This window comes from Dermochelys coriacea, chromosome 4 (assembly GCF_009764565.3).
Source record: "Dermochelys coriacea isolate rDerCor1 chromosome 4, rDerCor1.pri.v4, whole genome shotgun sequence".
Taxonomy (NCBI): Eukaryota; Metazoa; Chordata; order Testudines; family Dermochelyidae; genus Dermochelys; species Dermochelys coriacea.
In genome coordinates, this window is record NC_050071.1 from 53,986,466 (window position 1) to 54,001,059 (window position 14,594).

General features: G+C 45.3%; 1 protein-coding gene across 1 annotated transcript in view; it reads right to left on the reverse strand.

Annotated features, from left to right (window-relative positions):
• The window catches only part of RNF150 (ring finger protein 150), a 185,898-nt gene extending 184,397 nt beyond the window's left edge, over nucleotides 1–1,501 (reverse strand). Inside the window, exon 1 of the mRNA XM_038398569.2 lies at nucleotides 548–1,501. Within this exon, the coding sequence (XP_038254497.1) occupies nucleotides 548–1,007 (460 nt within the window). The 5' untranslated portion in view covers nucleotides 1,008–1,501. The remainder of the gene's footprint in view (nucleotides 1–547) is intronic.
• Between the last annotated feature and the right edge of the window lie 13,093 nt (nucleotides 1,502–14,594).

The window sequence follows — 14,594 nt, forward strand, 5'->3', positions numbered from 1 at the left end:
AAGGGACCACAGGTCCCATAAAATCCACAAAAGCGGCCAAAACTTCACAGCTTTCGAACTTTTCCACCAGATTGAATGTTATTGTTTATAGGCCTTGGCAACCCGGCAATTCCTCTCCAGGGCAGCAGTCAGAAGAGTATTTAGGACCCGTACAGGTGCCCAGAAAACCACTTATCTTCTGTGCACAAATGAAACACGACACAAAAAGGAGAAGGGGTCAGAGGGAGCCAGTTGCCGCGAACTCCTGGCCAGGATAACGGATCCACCCACTGACCAAGAGGGTCCGTCCAGCCCACCCCACCCCACCCCAGCTATCAGCTCAGCCCAGACCGCTGGGGGCGAGAACGTCCCCCCGCTTCCCCATCTCCACAAAGCACCGACCGCCCGCACTGGCGAGCGAAGCCGGCTGCAGCGCCCCGCTAGGTCCCTGCTCGCGGGCGGGAGGGGGGGGGGGACGAAGGGGTCAAGCTGGCCTTAAAGGCGTCGGACTGGAGGGCAGCGTGGCCCCAAGCAGGGATTTCTGCGGGCTCCGCCCGCTCCCACGCACCTGCATGCGGCATGGTGATGGTCTCGTTGGCGCTGCTGGAGCCCACGTTGAAGATCACCACGGCCGAGGCGTTCTGGGCGGCGGCGTGCCGGATCTTATCCTTGTACGTGCAGTTGCCCCTGGGGATCAGCGCGACCCAGCTCCTGCCCGGGCCCGGGGCGGCGAAGCGGGCGTGGGGGTCGCAGGCCAGCCGGTCGTGGGCGGAGGCGGTCATCACCACCTGGCCCCGGGCGTCCTGCTTGGGCGAGTGCTCCCCGTAGCGCCCGCACTCGCTCTTCTCGCTGCGCAGCTGCGGGCTGCCGGCCGCCGGCTCGGCGTAGGTGATGTTCACGAAGGCCGTGTACCACTCCTCTTTCTCGGCCACCGTGAAGTCCAGGCAGAGCAGATGCACGAAGCAGAAGGAGAGCAGCCATGTTGAGAGGGCCAGGCTGCGGCACGCCTGGCTCAGAGACGCTGCCATCCTTCCTCGGCCTCCCCCCTCGCCTCCGGCCCGGCTGCGTGTGCGAGCGAGCGCCGGAGCCTGCTCGGGGCGAGGCGGCGGCGGCGGCGGCTCCTGCGGCTGCGATCCGGGGGGGGGGGGTAACCTCAGCTGTAATGCATTTCACCGGGGGGGCTTTTCCCTGCCTCTTAGCGCCTTGCTCCGCAGCTCTCTCCCCCCTCTTCTCCCTTTCCACCCCTCCCCCCTCGGGCTCCTGCCCGGCTTTGCGGCCGCTTCCCTCGCCCTTCGGGGGCAGGGGGTGGTTGCAACTGTACGGGAGCTTGTGGGCTCCCCTTGAAAAGGGAGCTCCGGCCGGCTGAGGAGGAGGCGTTCTTGCTATATGGAGCTGGGCGGCGGGGGGGCTGCTTCTCGCCCTCCCCCGCTCCACCCCCTCGCCGGGTAGCTGTGCAGGCGGCTCGCCAGAGGAGATGCTGACTCGGGGAGGCGCGTGCAGGAGGGGCTTTGGCGTGATGCCAAGAGCTCTTGCGGCTGGGCTTTAATGGCGCTCAGCCTTGGAGGGGCAGCAGCGCCACCTGCTGGGAGACAGGCGGGCCAGCGGCAGAACCAGTCTGTGAGCCGGCGGAGGGGAAGATACCAGACTCTAGGGCAGTCGCTTTCAAGCCGTGCTCTGCGGACCCCTGCGGGGAGGGGGCAAAGGACTCCGTCTAAGCCAGGGTCTCTGAAAGGTGGTCAGCCTGCAGCAGTGGTTTTCAGCCTGATGCCTGTGGACCAGGGGTGCTGCACACGGACTGTCTAAGATCTCCCAGGGGGTCTGCACCTCCATTTGAAATGTTCAGGGGTCCCCCAATGGCAAAGGTTGAAAACCACTCTAGCAGAAAGTCTGGGAGAAAATTGAAGTTTAGGATTAGAGACTTTAAAAATCACCTTTTGGACCCTGTTGTTTTAATTAATTTACTTGTTTTCCTGCCTGCGATCAATGAGAATTTTTCTTGATTGGCAAATTATCCATAACTACCCACAATGGGGTCACTGTCCTCTTCCTCTGAAGCATCTGCTACTAGCCCCCTGTCGGAGACAGCGTACCGGATTGGACGTTATAACAATTCTGATGTTCTTAAGAAAAGAAAGCAATAAAGGACAGTTCGCCACTGAATTTCTGTTTTATTATATGGATCTCTAACAATAAACAAGTTTCAGAGTAGCAGCCGTGTTAGTCTGTATTCGCAAAAAGAAAAGGAGTACTTGTGGCACCTTAGAGACTAACAAATTTATTAGAGCAAAGCTTTCGTGAGCTACAGCTCACTTCATCGGATGCATTTACAATAAACAAGTGTGTGCTATGCTATTACTGAGAGAAGCATTTATGTATGTATATGCATGTATATTTATAGTGAGGTGTGTGTATGCATACATTTGGAAACAAACATTCTGTTTCCAAACAGAACAGACTTGCACAATAAACGGATTTAAACACAAAAACACATAGGTCAACTATTAACACAAATATAAAGAATGTTTAGTGTGAAACTTTAAAAAAAACAAACAAACAGAACTTCTGAGGCAACAGCAATTAAAATAGGTGAGTCAAACACAAAGAGCAGGACAAAAAAGGAATGGGTAAAATCCTGGACCTGCTGTAGTCAATGTTTTGGATCTTTGATTCTTTATTATGTATAATAATTGGAATTAAAATACTCACAGGGAGTAAGTATGTAGTCAATATTCTGATCTCTTTCACACCAGTATGAAAAGAGTGTTAAACCACAACTGAGTCATTCTGTATCTACTCCAATGCAAATGAAATCAGAATCTGTTGCATATAAGGAGAAAAAGTTACATTTTGCAATGGCCATTTATTCTTTATTGTAAACAGATAGCTGACATGATGAACATATATGGTCTGTTTTAATCTTCTTGTGGCTAAACTCTACTGTTGCCCTTTGACTTACATGGGACTTGTGCATGTAAACTGAAGGCAGTATTTGACTTTTAAGTTATGTTGCTACATGGTTACGTTGAATGTGGACAGAGTATATACCCTTCCAGTAACATATCTATGGTGCTTCAGAAAGGCTGATTTCCCAAAAGGGGGGAGAGTATGATCAAAATTGGTTGGGAGGAAGAAAAAAATCACAAAAGTGTGAATAAAAATTGGGAGTTGTTTAAAAAGAATCATAGAACTGAAAGGGACCTTGAGAGGTCATCTAGTCCAGTCCCCTGCACTCAGGGCAGGGCTAAGTATTATCTAGACCAGAGGTGGGCAAACTATGGCCCGGGGGCCACATCTGGCCCTCCAGACGTTTTAATCCGGCCCTCGAACTCCTGCTAGGAAGCAGGGTCAAGGTCTTGCCCCACTCTGCACGGCTCCCGGAAGCAGCGGCACATTCCCACTCTGGCTCCTATGCATAGGGGCAGCCAGGGGGCTCCACACGCTTCCCCCATCCCAAGCACCACCCCTGCAGCTCCCATTGGCCGGGAATATAATACCATTAACTAGACATCAAGCCAGCCTTACCATTCCTCCCAAGCCTGCAAATTATTTTGCCACTAACCTTATCCTACCCTATGCTCTCTCCTCCAAAAAAACCCGACTGACCTGTGTTCCACCCACCTCTTTGCAGAAATGTAAAGCAAGTGACTCTTGTCCTGCATGATCAAATCCACTTTGCATTAATGTGAATGAACAGCACAGGCTCAGGGCTTATCTATGCAGGGGGAAAGCCTACAGTAGTTAGTGCAAAGTACTAGCCTAGCTACTCCACACCAACTCAGCATAGGGATACTAAAAGGGCTTTTGTGCAGAGTAGCTTAATATACTTTGGAAGTGCATTAAGCTACTGTGTACAAAGGCACTTTTTGTAAACATTAAGAGAGTTCATCTAGCTAAACCAGCCAAGGGTACTCTTAATGTTCAGTAAGAGAGTATCCATACTGGGAGTTAGGGTGTAGTAAGCACTGTGCTTTCAATTCACACAGTCACTTACTGAACACTAACTTCCCTGTGTAGACAAGCCCTCCATTTTTATAATGGGGTCCTGAAAACCAGGAATGTCCCTGTTCGCATGGTCTGTACCAATCATTTTTACAGTGTCTGGTACTTTTCTTTTTTATGCTCCAGTAGACTTATGGACATCTTAAGGAGTCATTGGCCAGCTGAATTGCTCTAATTGCAGCAGAGCTTTTCATTTAGCTGTCCTCAATTCAGCCCTTGAGCGGACACAGTTAATTTGGAACCCTGCAATGTGAATTGTGAGTTCAAATTATTCCTTCTAACATGTATTACTTTGCAGTTGTCATCCATGAATTTCATTTTCCACTATGCTGCCAATCCACCTACCTTGTCCAGTTCCTCTGAAATTCTTCAGTCTTCTCTAGTCTTGACTAAATTAAATAATTTTGTTTCATCTGCAAAGTTTGCCACATCACTTATCACTTTTTTATCTGTACATTGGTATCAATATGTACCATTACTGGGGGGTCCTCCCTAACACTATCCAGAATGATTATCTATATAAAGAATTATTGGTAATACTTCATATTAAGTGTGTGTTTGGACATCTAGAAATCCTCCCCCACTGGACTTTTGCTGCAATAGAAGTGGAGCACTGCTGATTGTGCTGTGTTCTTTGCATAGGTACCAACATTTAGGAAAGTTTTGCAAGAAAAGACAATTGTCTGAATAAGGTATGGTTCTGGGGACCAGTAGGTCCCCAGCCATTGTAAGGTGCTCTGCATATTCTGGTGAGTTACAGGACTAAGGGTTTGTCTCCACTACCGGTGGGATTGACGCTGCGGTGATTGATCCACCAGGGGTTGATTTAGCGGGTCTTGTGAAGATCTGCCCTAAGATAGCACTTTACTAACAATAACTATTCAATTGTCACAGCTTCTCTGCGGCTCATATTTGTGAAATGGGAATAGTCATACTTATCGACAGTACCACATAGAGAAGCTAAGGCCAGCATATCCAAATTTGGGTGTATAAAATAAGGCACTTAGATCCATATACAGAGTGGACTGATTTTCAGGAGATGCTGAACACCTGCAGCTTCAAATTAAACCCACAAGAGCTGCAGTAGCTCAGTCCCACTGGATTTAGTTGCCTTAATTTAAGCACTCAACATTGATAGTTATAAACCATTTGATTTGAATTAGTCTTGACAAGAATCTTCATAAGGAGCTACAAACTTTCTTTTAAAAAAAGAAAGAAAAGAAAATGTAGAATCTCCTTTAGATTTCCAAGTCCCCTGTATCATGGTGTGATGTTGGCAGACCAGATGCCAGTGGTGCTGGAACAGTTTTTGGAGTGGGGGTGCTGAGCTGCACCCCTCTTACCCCATCCATGTCCCTCACCACCCCCAGAGCTGGGGCAAGGAGCAGGGTTGTGGCTCCGGGAGGGGAAGAGGGACATGGACCGGGGTAAGGCAGCGGAGGCTGGGGCCACAGTTAGAGGTGGGTGCAGAGCTTTGGGCATGAGGCCAGCAGCCAGGACCCTGCATGCAAGGATGGCAGCCTGGAGTGGAGCCCCCAGGGCTTATGGACCCTGGGCTGGCAGCGGAGCCCCCGGGTGTGGGGCAGATGGCGGAGTGGGACACAGGGCCGAGCGGGACCTGGGGCCAGCAGCAGAGCCCCTGGGCAGCAGTGGGACCAGTGGCCAGGACCACAGACAGCAGGGGTATGGGGCTGGCGGCCAGGACACTGTGCACAAAACATGGCGTTGCTGCAGCAACCCCCACACCTCTATTTCCCATGCCTGTGCCAGCTCTTGCCAAAGCTTTAGGTCTCAGCTGAGAACTGACAAATTCATTGCTGGAAATCGGTCTGTTTCACCTGTGCGTTAGTATGGTTAAGATGGGTATTGAACCTGTAACAACGTATTTAAATTTTATGAAATGCTTGTAAATTGCTGCATGCATTAGTTTACTTTTACTTTCTTTACCATGTTATAAGGTAATATTTAAGTTTTTGCTTTGTAACCGTAAAAAATATTTGTGCTGAAATGCTGAACCCAGTCTGGAGGGATCGTCTCCTGCCCATCAAGAAGGCCTATCAAAACTAAATGTGAAGAAGCGATGTGCAAAAGTGCTCATCCCATCAGCTTGAATTCTAGAATAAGGCAATAAAAATAGCTGACAAGAAAATTTTTCATCTTTTTTGCTGTTTAGACTCTCACAGGGCTGGAGCTATGAAACAGAGATGCCAGGGTGAGGTTGGGTTAGCCCAAAAGACATCGAGAGCTGACAGATTGAGAGTTGAAGATTACTTCAACTGGCACAGTAAAGGAACTATGATGTTATTGGAATAACAGACACTTGCGAAGGATGAGGGGTAACTCACATAACTAGAGCTCTATCATGGATGGGTATAAACTGTTCAGGAAGGACAGGCAAGGGAGAAAAGGTGGAGGAGTTGCACTGTATGTAAGAGAGCAGTATGATTGCTCACAGCTCCAGTATGAAACTGGAGAAAAGCCTGTTGAGAGTCTTTGGGTGAAGTTTACAGGCGAGAGCAATAAGGGTGATGTCGTGGTGGGCATCTGCTATAGCTCTCCAGACCAGGAGGATGAGGTAGACTAGACTTTCTTAGGAAAACTAACAGAAGTTTCCAGATCACAGGCCCTGGTTCTCATGGGGGACTTCAATCACCCTGATATTTGCTGGAAGAGCAATACAGCAGTGCACAGACGACAAGTTTTTGAAGAGTGTTGGGGACAACTTCCTGGTGCAAGTGCTGGAGGAACCAACTAGGGGCAGTGCTCCTCTTGACCTGCTGCTCACAAACAGGGAAGAATTGGTAGGAGAAATGGAAATGGGTGGCAACCTGGGCAGCAGTGATCATGAGATGGTCGACTTCAGGATCCTGACAAGAAGAAGAAAAGGTATGTTAACAACAAGAAGGTGGTCAGGGAAAGTGTGGGACCCTTACTAAATGGGGGAGGCAACCTTGTGACAGATGATGTACATAAAGCTGAAGTATTCAATGCTTGTTTTGTCTTGGTCTTCACAGAGAGTCAGCTCCCAGACTGCTGCATTGGGCAGCACAGTATGGGGGAGGAGCTGAGCAGCCCTCAGTGGTGAAAGAACAGGTTAAGGACTATTTAGAAAATCTGCACATGCACAAGTCCATGGGTCTGGAGCTAATACATCCAAGGGTGCTGAGGAAGTTGGCTGATGTGATCGCAGAGCCATTGCACCATTATCTTTGAAAACTTGTGGCGATCGGAGGTGGTCCTGGACTATTGGAAAAAGGCAAACATAGTGCCCATCTTTTAAAAAGGGAAGAAGGAGAATCTGGGGAGCTACAGACCTGTCAGCCTCACCTCAGTCCCTGGAAAAATTATGGAGCAGGTCCTCAAGGAATCCATTTTGAAGCACTTGGAGAAGAGAAAGGCGATCAAGAACAGTGAGCATAGATTCACCAAGGGCAAGTCATGCCTGACTAACCTGATTGCCTTCTATGATGAGATAATTGGCTGTGTGGATATGGGGAAAGTGGTGGATGTGATATATCTTGACTTTAGCAAAGCTTTTGATATGGTCTCCCATAGTATTCTTGCCAGCAAGTTACGAAAGTATGGATTGGATGAATGAAATATAAGATGGATAGAAAGCTGGCTAGATTGTTGGACTTAATGGGTAGCGATCAACGACTCGAAGTCTAGTTGGCAGCCAGTATCAAGCGGAGTGCCCCAGGGGTTGGTCCTGGGGCCGGTTTTGTTCAACATCTTCATTAATGATCTGGATGAGGGGAGGGATTGCATCCTCAGCAAGTTCACAGATGACACTAAGCTGAGGGGAGAGGTAAATACACTGGAGGGTAGGGATAGTGTCCAGAGTGACCTAGACAAATTGGAGGATTGGGCCAAAAGAAATCTGATGAGGTTCAACAAGGACAAGTGCAGAGTCCAGCACTTAGGATGGAAGAATCCCATGCATTACTACAGGCTGGGGACCGACTGGCTAAGTGGCAGTTCTGCAGAAAAGGACCTCGGAATTACAGTGGATGAGAAGCTGGACATGAGACAACAGTGTGCCCTTGTTGCCAAGAAGGCTAATGGCATATTGGGCTGCATTAGTAGGAGCATTGCCAGCAGATGGAGGGATGTGATTATTACCCTCTATGTGGCACTGGTGAGATCACATCTGGAGTATTGCATCCAGATTTGGGCCCCCCACTACAGAAAGTGGACAAATTGTAGTTTCCAGCTGAGGGCAACAAAAATGATTAAGGGGCTGGGGCACATGACTTATGAGGAGAGGCTGAGGGAACTGGGCTTATTTAGTCTGCAGAAGAGAAAAGTGAGAAAGGATTTGATAGCAGCCTTCAGCTACCTGGAGGGAGATTCCAAAGAGGATGGAACTAGGCTGTTCTCAGTGGTGGCAGATGACAGAACAAGAAGTAATGGTCTCAAGTTGCAGTGCAGGAGGTCTAGGTTGGATATTAGGAAAAACTATTTCACTGGAGGGTGGTGAAGCACTGGAATGGGTTACCTAGGGAGGTGGTGGAATCTCCATCCTTGGAGGTTTTTAAGGCCTGGCTTGATAAAGCCCTGGCTGAGATGATTTAGTTGGGGTTGGTCCTGCTTTGAACAGGGGGTTGGACTAGATGACCTCCTGAGGTCTCTTCCAACCCTAATCTTCTATGATTCTAATTCTGTCACCTTTTGGAACCACAGATTAACTCATTTGTATATATGCTTGCCTGCTTTAGTGTTGTGATAATTTTCTCATTTATTTTTGATGGCCAGGTCTACATTACAAATTTAGTGTCATGCTTCTGGTGAAGACACTGAGCCGATAAGAAAGAATTCTCTTGTTGGCTTAATAACTCCACTTCTGGGAGAGGTGGAAGCTATGTCAAAGGAAGAAGCTCTCCTGCCAACATAATTCTGTCTACACCAGCACTCAGGTCGGTGTAACTTCATCGCTTGGTGTGTGAATTATTCACTCCCCTGAGCAATCTAGGTTTCAGAGTAGCAGCCGTGTTAGTCTGTATTCGCAAAAAGAAAAGGAGTACTTGTGGCACCTTAGAGACTAACAAATTTATTAGAGCATAAGCTTTTGTGAGCTACAGCTCATTTCATCGGATGCAGTGAGCTGTAGCTCACGAAAGCTTATGCTCTAATAAATTTGTTAGTCTCTAAGGTGCCACAAGTACTCCTTTTCTGAGCAATCTAGTTATACCGAAGTAATTCTGTAGTGTAGACCAGGTTAATAAATCCTCAGACAGTTTACTAAAGGATTGGCTACAAGTTTTGTCTTTGGTGTGAAGTCTAAGGTGAAAATTGACCTGGGGTAAGTGACTGGTCCTTTAGGACTGGGAGTAACCTGAATATTGTTGTAATTTTTAGTATAAACTGACCATCTATCACCAAGTCCAGCTTGCCTGGGTGGCAAGATAAATTGGAATACCATAGAGTGACTCTATGGTAAGACAGTTCTAGTGCTTCAGGAGTTCACATTTGTTATTGGGTTGATGAAATCTAATTATAGAACATAGGGCAGAGACCCCAAACTGACTGCGAGGTTGGCACTCATGGTTGTGAGCCACTCCAGACAGCATGACACCCAGGATCACATGGCCATGTTCTTCGCAGGTCTGAAAACTCCATCTCTACTAGTCACCTTCTTGTAAAGATTACAAAGGTTTAAGCATTTTTCTGTGCGTATGGACAGTGATTAAAGTTAATTGAAACAGGAGGTGGAGATCTCATCACACCAACTGAGGAAGATGGGGAGCTGTGAGAAGAACTGTGTCCCAAACCAGGGAGACAATGGGGAGCGCTCTCTTTCATGCTATCTTAGTACTCTAATCTCTGCCAATGGATAAGTGGCAAAAATTGATTCCTGTTTGTAACTGGGGAAGAATAGAGGCAGAAGTTAAAAGACCGCAAAAACTCCTGTTTTCATTCAATAGCAATACTATTCCAGGGATATAAACACCTTTTCCCATTAACAGAGTTAATTGTGCAGTCAATCTTTTCTAAATCCAAGTGACTTTAATTCTCCATTCACCTTTATTTTCAGATATTAATATCTATATTACCTTCCACAGACTTTAATACAGAATCCTGCCCTAGACTTAAATAGTGTGTTGATTCCTTGATAACGTCTTATGAATTACTTACAGTTAACCTTTAGTTCACAGTCTCTATTAAGTTCTGGTTTCATTTTCTTAGTTCAATTTAATATTCTCAATAATATTCTGATATTAAAAAGAAATCTTCAGCCAGAATAAAATTTCAGAAAAGTCACAGCCCTGGCCAAGAGAAACTCCTAACTGTGGCTATGCAAAAGGTTCAAATACAACCCTAAACTTATGCGTAAGGTGACGTTTTAATATAAAAATTGCAAAAGGAGATTCAAGCAATATATTTAACTTTATTTTGATTTTATTAACCTTTCTTAGCAAGACAGTGCTCTCGTTTCCTCAAAGACAGAATTGCCATGATTTAATATTTACATGGCATATGCCATTGGTATATAGTGAAGAAGAGCTTTTGTAAACTACCAGTACTCAAGGAGATATGCAAACTGCTGGTGAGCTTCTTAATTCAGTCTGTTCCTTCCTCAATTTTACATACATATTTTTATATTATGTATATATACACACATATATAGATACAGATATACACACACACAAAGTGGAAATGAGATCATATTACAAAGGATCAATATAAAAACAAACACCACAAGCATGCAGGGACAAAATTAGAAGGCCAAGGCACAAAAGGAGATTAAACTAGCTATGGAAATAAAGGGTGAAAAGAAAACATTTTCCCAATACATTACAAGCAAGAGGAAGACCAAGGACTGGGTAGGCCCATTACTCAACGAGGAGGGAAAGACAACAATGCAGCAATAACTTACAGTTTTCACCATACAGGTTAGCAGTGATCAGACAACTAACATAATATACATCAGTATTAATGGGGTAGGATCCGAGGCTAAAATAGGGAAAGAACAAGTTAAGAATTACTTAGGACATGTCTACACTTGAAATGGTACAGCAGCACAACTGTAGCTGCACCATTGTATAACAAGTAGTAACTGGCCTAAATTGCACCAAGGGAGATTTAGGTTAGACATTAGGTAAACTCCTGTCAGCGTGGTTAAGCACTGGAACAAATTACCTAGGAAGGTTGTGGAATTTCCATCACTGGAGGTTTTTAATAACAGGTGGGGTAATCAATAAGTGGACCATGGGCCAAATCTAGACAGCCAGATGCTTTTGAATGGATCCTGAAATCTTTTTATTTATCTTTTATTATCATTATTGTAATTTGTTTTTTCCTTTAGAATCTGAACCTTAACTGTACCTTGACCAAGAAATTTGGACCTTGACAAAAAGATAATTAGTTACCTCTGGGTTAGATAAACACCTGTGAGGGATGGTCTAGATAATATTTAGTTCTGCCTCAGTGCAGGGGACTGGACTGGACTAGAGGAGGCTTCCAATCCTACAGTTTTATGATTCTGGGGTATAGCAAAATCTTTCCTTCAGCAGTCCTAGGCAGCCTTCCCAAGTGTCACTCCTTCAGTGGCTGGTAGAGGAACTTGGGCCCAACCTCTACTCCGGGGCCCTAATGTCTAACCTAAATTTCCCTTGGTCCAGAGACCCTCAACCAAGCAGTTCCAGGCTTTACTCTCCCAGCCTTCACAGCTCCTTTCCTGGACTGTTTTCTACCAGTCCTAATTCTCCCCCTTTCCCTAGGAGTACCAGCTCCAAACCCTCTTCCCAAGGAGTGACTGCTGTACTTGTCTGTTGCCAGATTCCAGGCTTTATAGGCCTCACCTGTTCCTGCCCAGCTGAACTGGCTTGCAATCAATTCCCTGCTCCCTGGCTCTCCCTCCAGGTCTAATAGGCTTACCTGGCCACCTTACCTCTTCCAGTCCTGTGTGGTGTGGACACCTCATTGCAGACTTGTGCAGGTATAACTGACAGCAGCATTTGGCCTTTAAGTTTCAGTTCATGTTGCATAAAAATAGCTTGTGATCTAGATAAGCTTTTTCTGGTTTCCAGTAGACCACATTTCTTTGGTTTTGCTGTACATTTGCTTCGACCCCACCAGTCTCAGCTTGAGTGAGATTTTCCTGAGCGGGAACGTCACACACATTGTAAGGGTTGTGAGATGGCTGATTTAAAGGTCTGACTTGCATAAATTACAAAACATTTCTTAGGTCATGGGGTTTTTAAACTAATCAGGGAACCAGAAATGAATATTAAGAGAATTTTAATAAGAGGTGATAGGGAATTCAGCTTCCTGAGGAGAGATACAGATCTAATTTCCATGGTCTTCCCCAAAATAGATCTTCTATACTGTAATTTCCCAGACATTACACTACAGTAAGGATCTGACAGGAAAATTCATTGGAAAGTGATAGAGATATTTTCATTGCTGTGATTTACAGCTCAATAAGTGTAACAGCAGTAATACAGTAAATTATGCTGTAGGGTGTGTACGAATCCCTCAGTCCAGTCAGTTCATGTGCCTCCCTCATGGCAATGATTCCCACCGGGCCATGACTGCTCATCTAAGGGGATGGGGGTGATCAAGCCCCACTAGATGATAAGTTAGAGATCTCGGGCTAGAGTCTCTGGTCTGCTAATGGTAACTAAAGTGGGCAGAGAAGGTCAGTGGAGAATTGTCCCTGCTCAGGGGAATTTCTGCCAGCATAAAGGTTGTGGACGTGACTCTACCATCACCTGCATCTTTGTCCCCTCTCCCCCCCCCATCCTTCAATACCCACATCAGGGGAAGGGTGGGGTGTGTTCCTCGGGCAGGATGAGGGCAAGAGGAGGAAGGGACAGACATGCTAGAGCAGAACTCTGCTATCCCTGTTCTTTCTCTGGTCTAAGACCAGAGAAGCGAGCCCTTAAGATTATTTGGGGGGTAGGGTACCTTTTACCTATTTAGTTTATTCCTGAGTTTTCTACCATTTTATTCTAATGTTCCTGCTTGTATTTTTCTCTTTCAGGTGGCCAGGGCTTGGCAGATTTTGCTGCATCATCTTCCACATGAGGGTGCCACTGCTTGGACAGAGTCATGTAACCATCTTTAACACTTTATCAAACTTTCGCTCTCAATTTTATAGCAGATGCAAAAAAAAATCTTTTCTCCTCTTTTGTAAATATATTAAAGTTCTCTGGTACATGGTATCCAGCCACTGAAGGACTTCCTCAGCCTAAGGGAGTCTTTGGTTGGCATCAAATCACTGGAGCAGCTGCTACTCCAAGAGTTGATCCCTGGCTCTGGAACAATCCCTTGGGACCATTGGTGTAAATTAGAGCAGCCTTTGGGCTGCTCATATATGTTAGTGGTGCTCCAATTTATGTTTAAGACTCAACCACTATCAGGCCTGTTGCGGAATTGGGGAGAAAAATAGTGCCTTACTTTCAATGCCCATAGTGTTCCACCAATGTGAACACAAATCAGGGGCATACTATATCAGGGCAACTGCAGAAGCAGCAGAGAGTTGCTTTAAACTGATGCAAACCCATCAACGGTAGCAGTGTTTCTACAACACCAGGGAGATTATGCACTGATGATACATTTTGGAGGTGGTTTGGGTAGAAATAAGAATGCTTTGATGTGGTGAATTTTTCTGCAGTACTTGCTCAACCTTTTCACACAGTCACAGGAATTAGCATATTTGATCAGACCTGAGGTCCATCTAGGCTAGCATTTTGTCTCTGACCGTAGTGAACATAAGATGCTTCAGAGGAAAGTGCAGGAAATGTAGGGTGGTCTCCTCACAATCCCTTCCAATTAGGGATTGCCTTAAACATTGAAGCATGAGGTTTCATATCCCTTCCAATACTCTGTTAGCATTAACTGTTATAAGTATGCATATTCTTGTTATTCTTATAAAACATCCAATCCCTCTTTGAATCTTGTTAATTTCTTTGCCTCAATGACATCCTGTGGCAATGAATTTTGTACATTTCTAACCATGCGTTTTTTCAAAGTAACTAGGAAGTGGAGAGAAAGGAGTACTTGTGGCACCTTAGAGACTAACAAATTTATTTGAGCATAAGCTTTCGTGAGCTACAGCTCACTTCATCGGATGCATTAGGAAGTGGAGATCTGCTATGTTTAGACTAGAAATTTGTATTTCTAGTCTTTCACTTTCCAGCATCAATGTAGCTCATTTTACATTACTGTTTACACTGTGGCTACCACTATGAAGAAAAATGAGTACAAACATTTTCAAGTGCACACACACCTACTCAGGACTATTAATGTGTCAAGTTTCGAAGTGTTGCCATTACTGTGTTATCCAGTAGAGGCAAAGGCAATGATTTTCCTGCTATACAAAAGTGCCATTTTCCCCAACCCAAACACATATATAAATATCAAAACTAGTTGAAAAGATTTTTTTAACATTTGGATGATGATTAAACATCCAGAAATGTGAATATTTTAGAAAGTTAGAAGCATCAAAATCAGGAGGGTTATGACTAAAACTGTTTTGAAACTTCAAGGAATATTATCAGGTTTAAATATCATTTTTAAAATCCTTGCCATGGTTAACATAACCTAACATTATTTATAATGAAATATTTTTGGAAATCTCATTTACTTTTCACTACCAATGTTGATTGTTT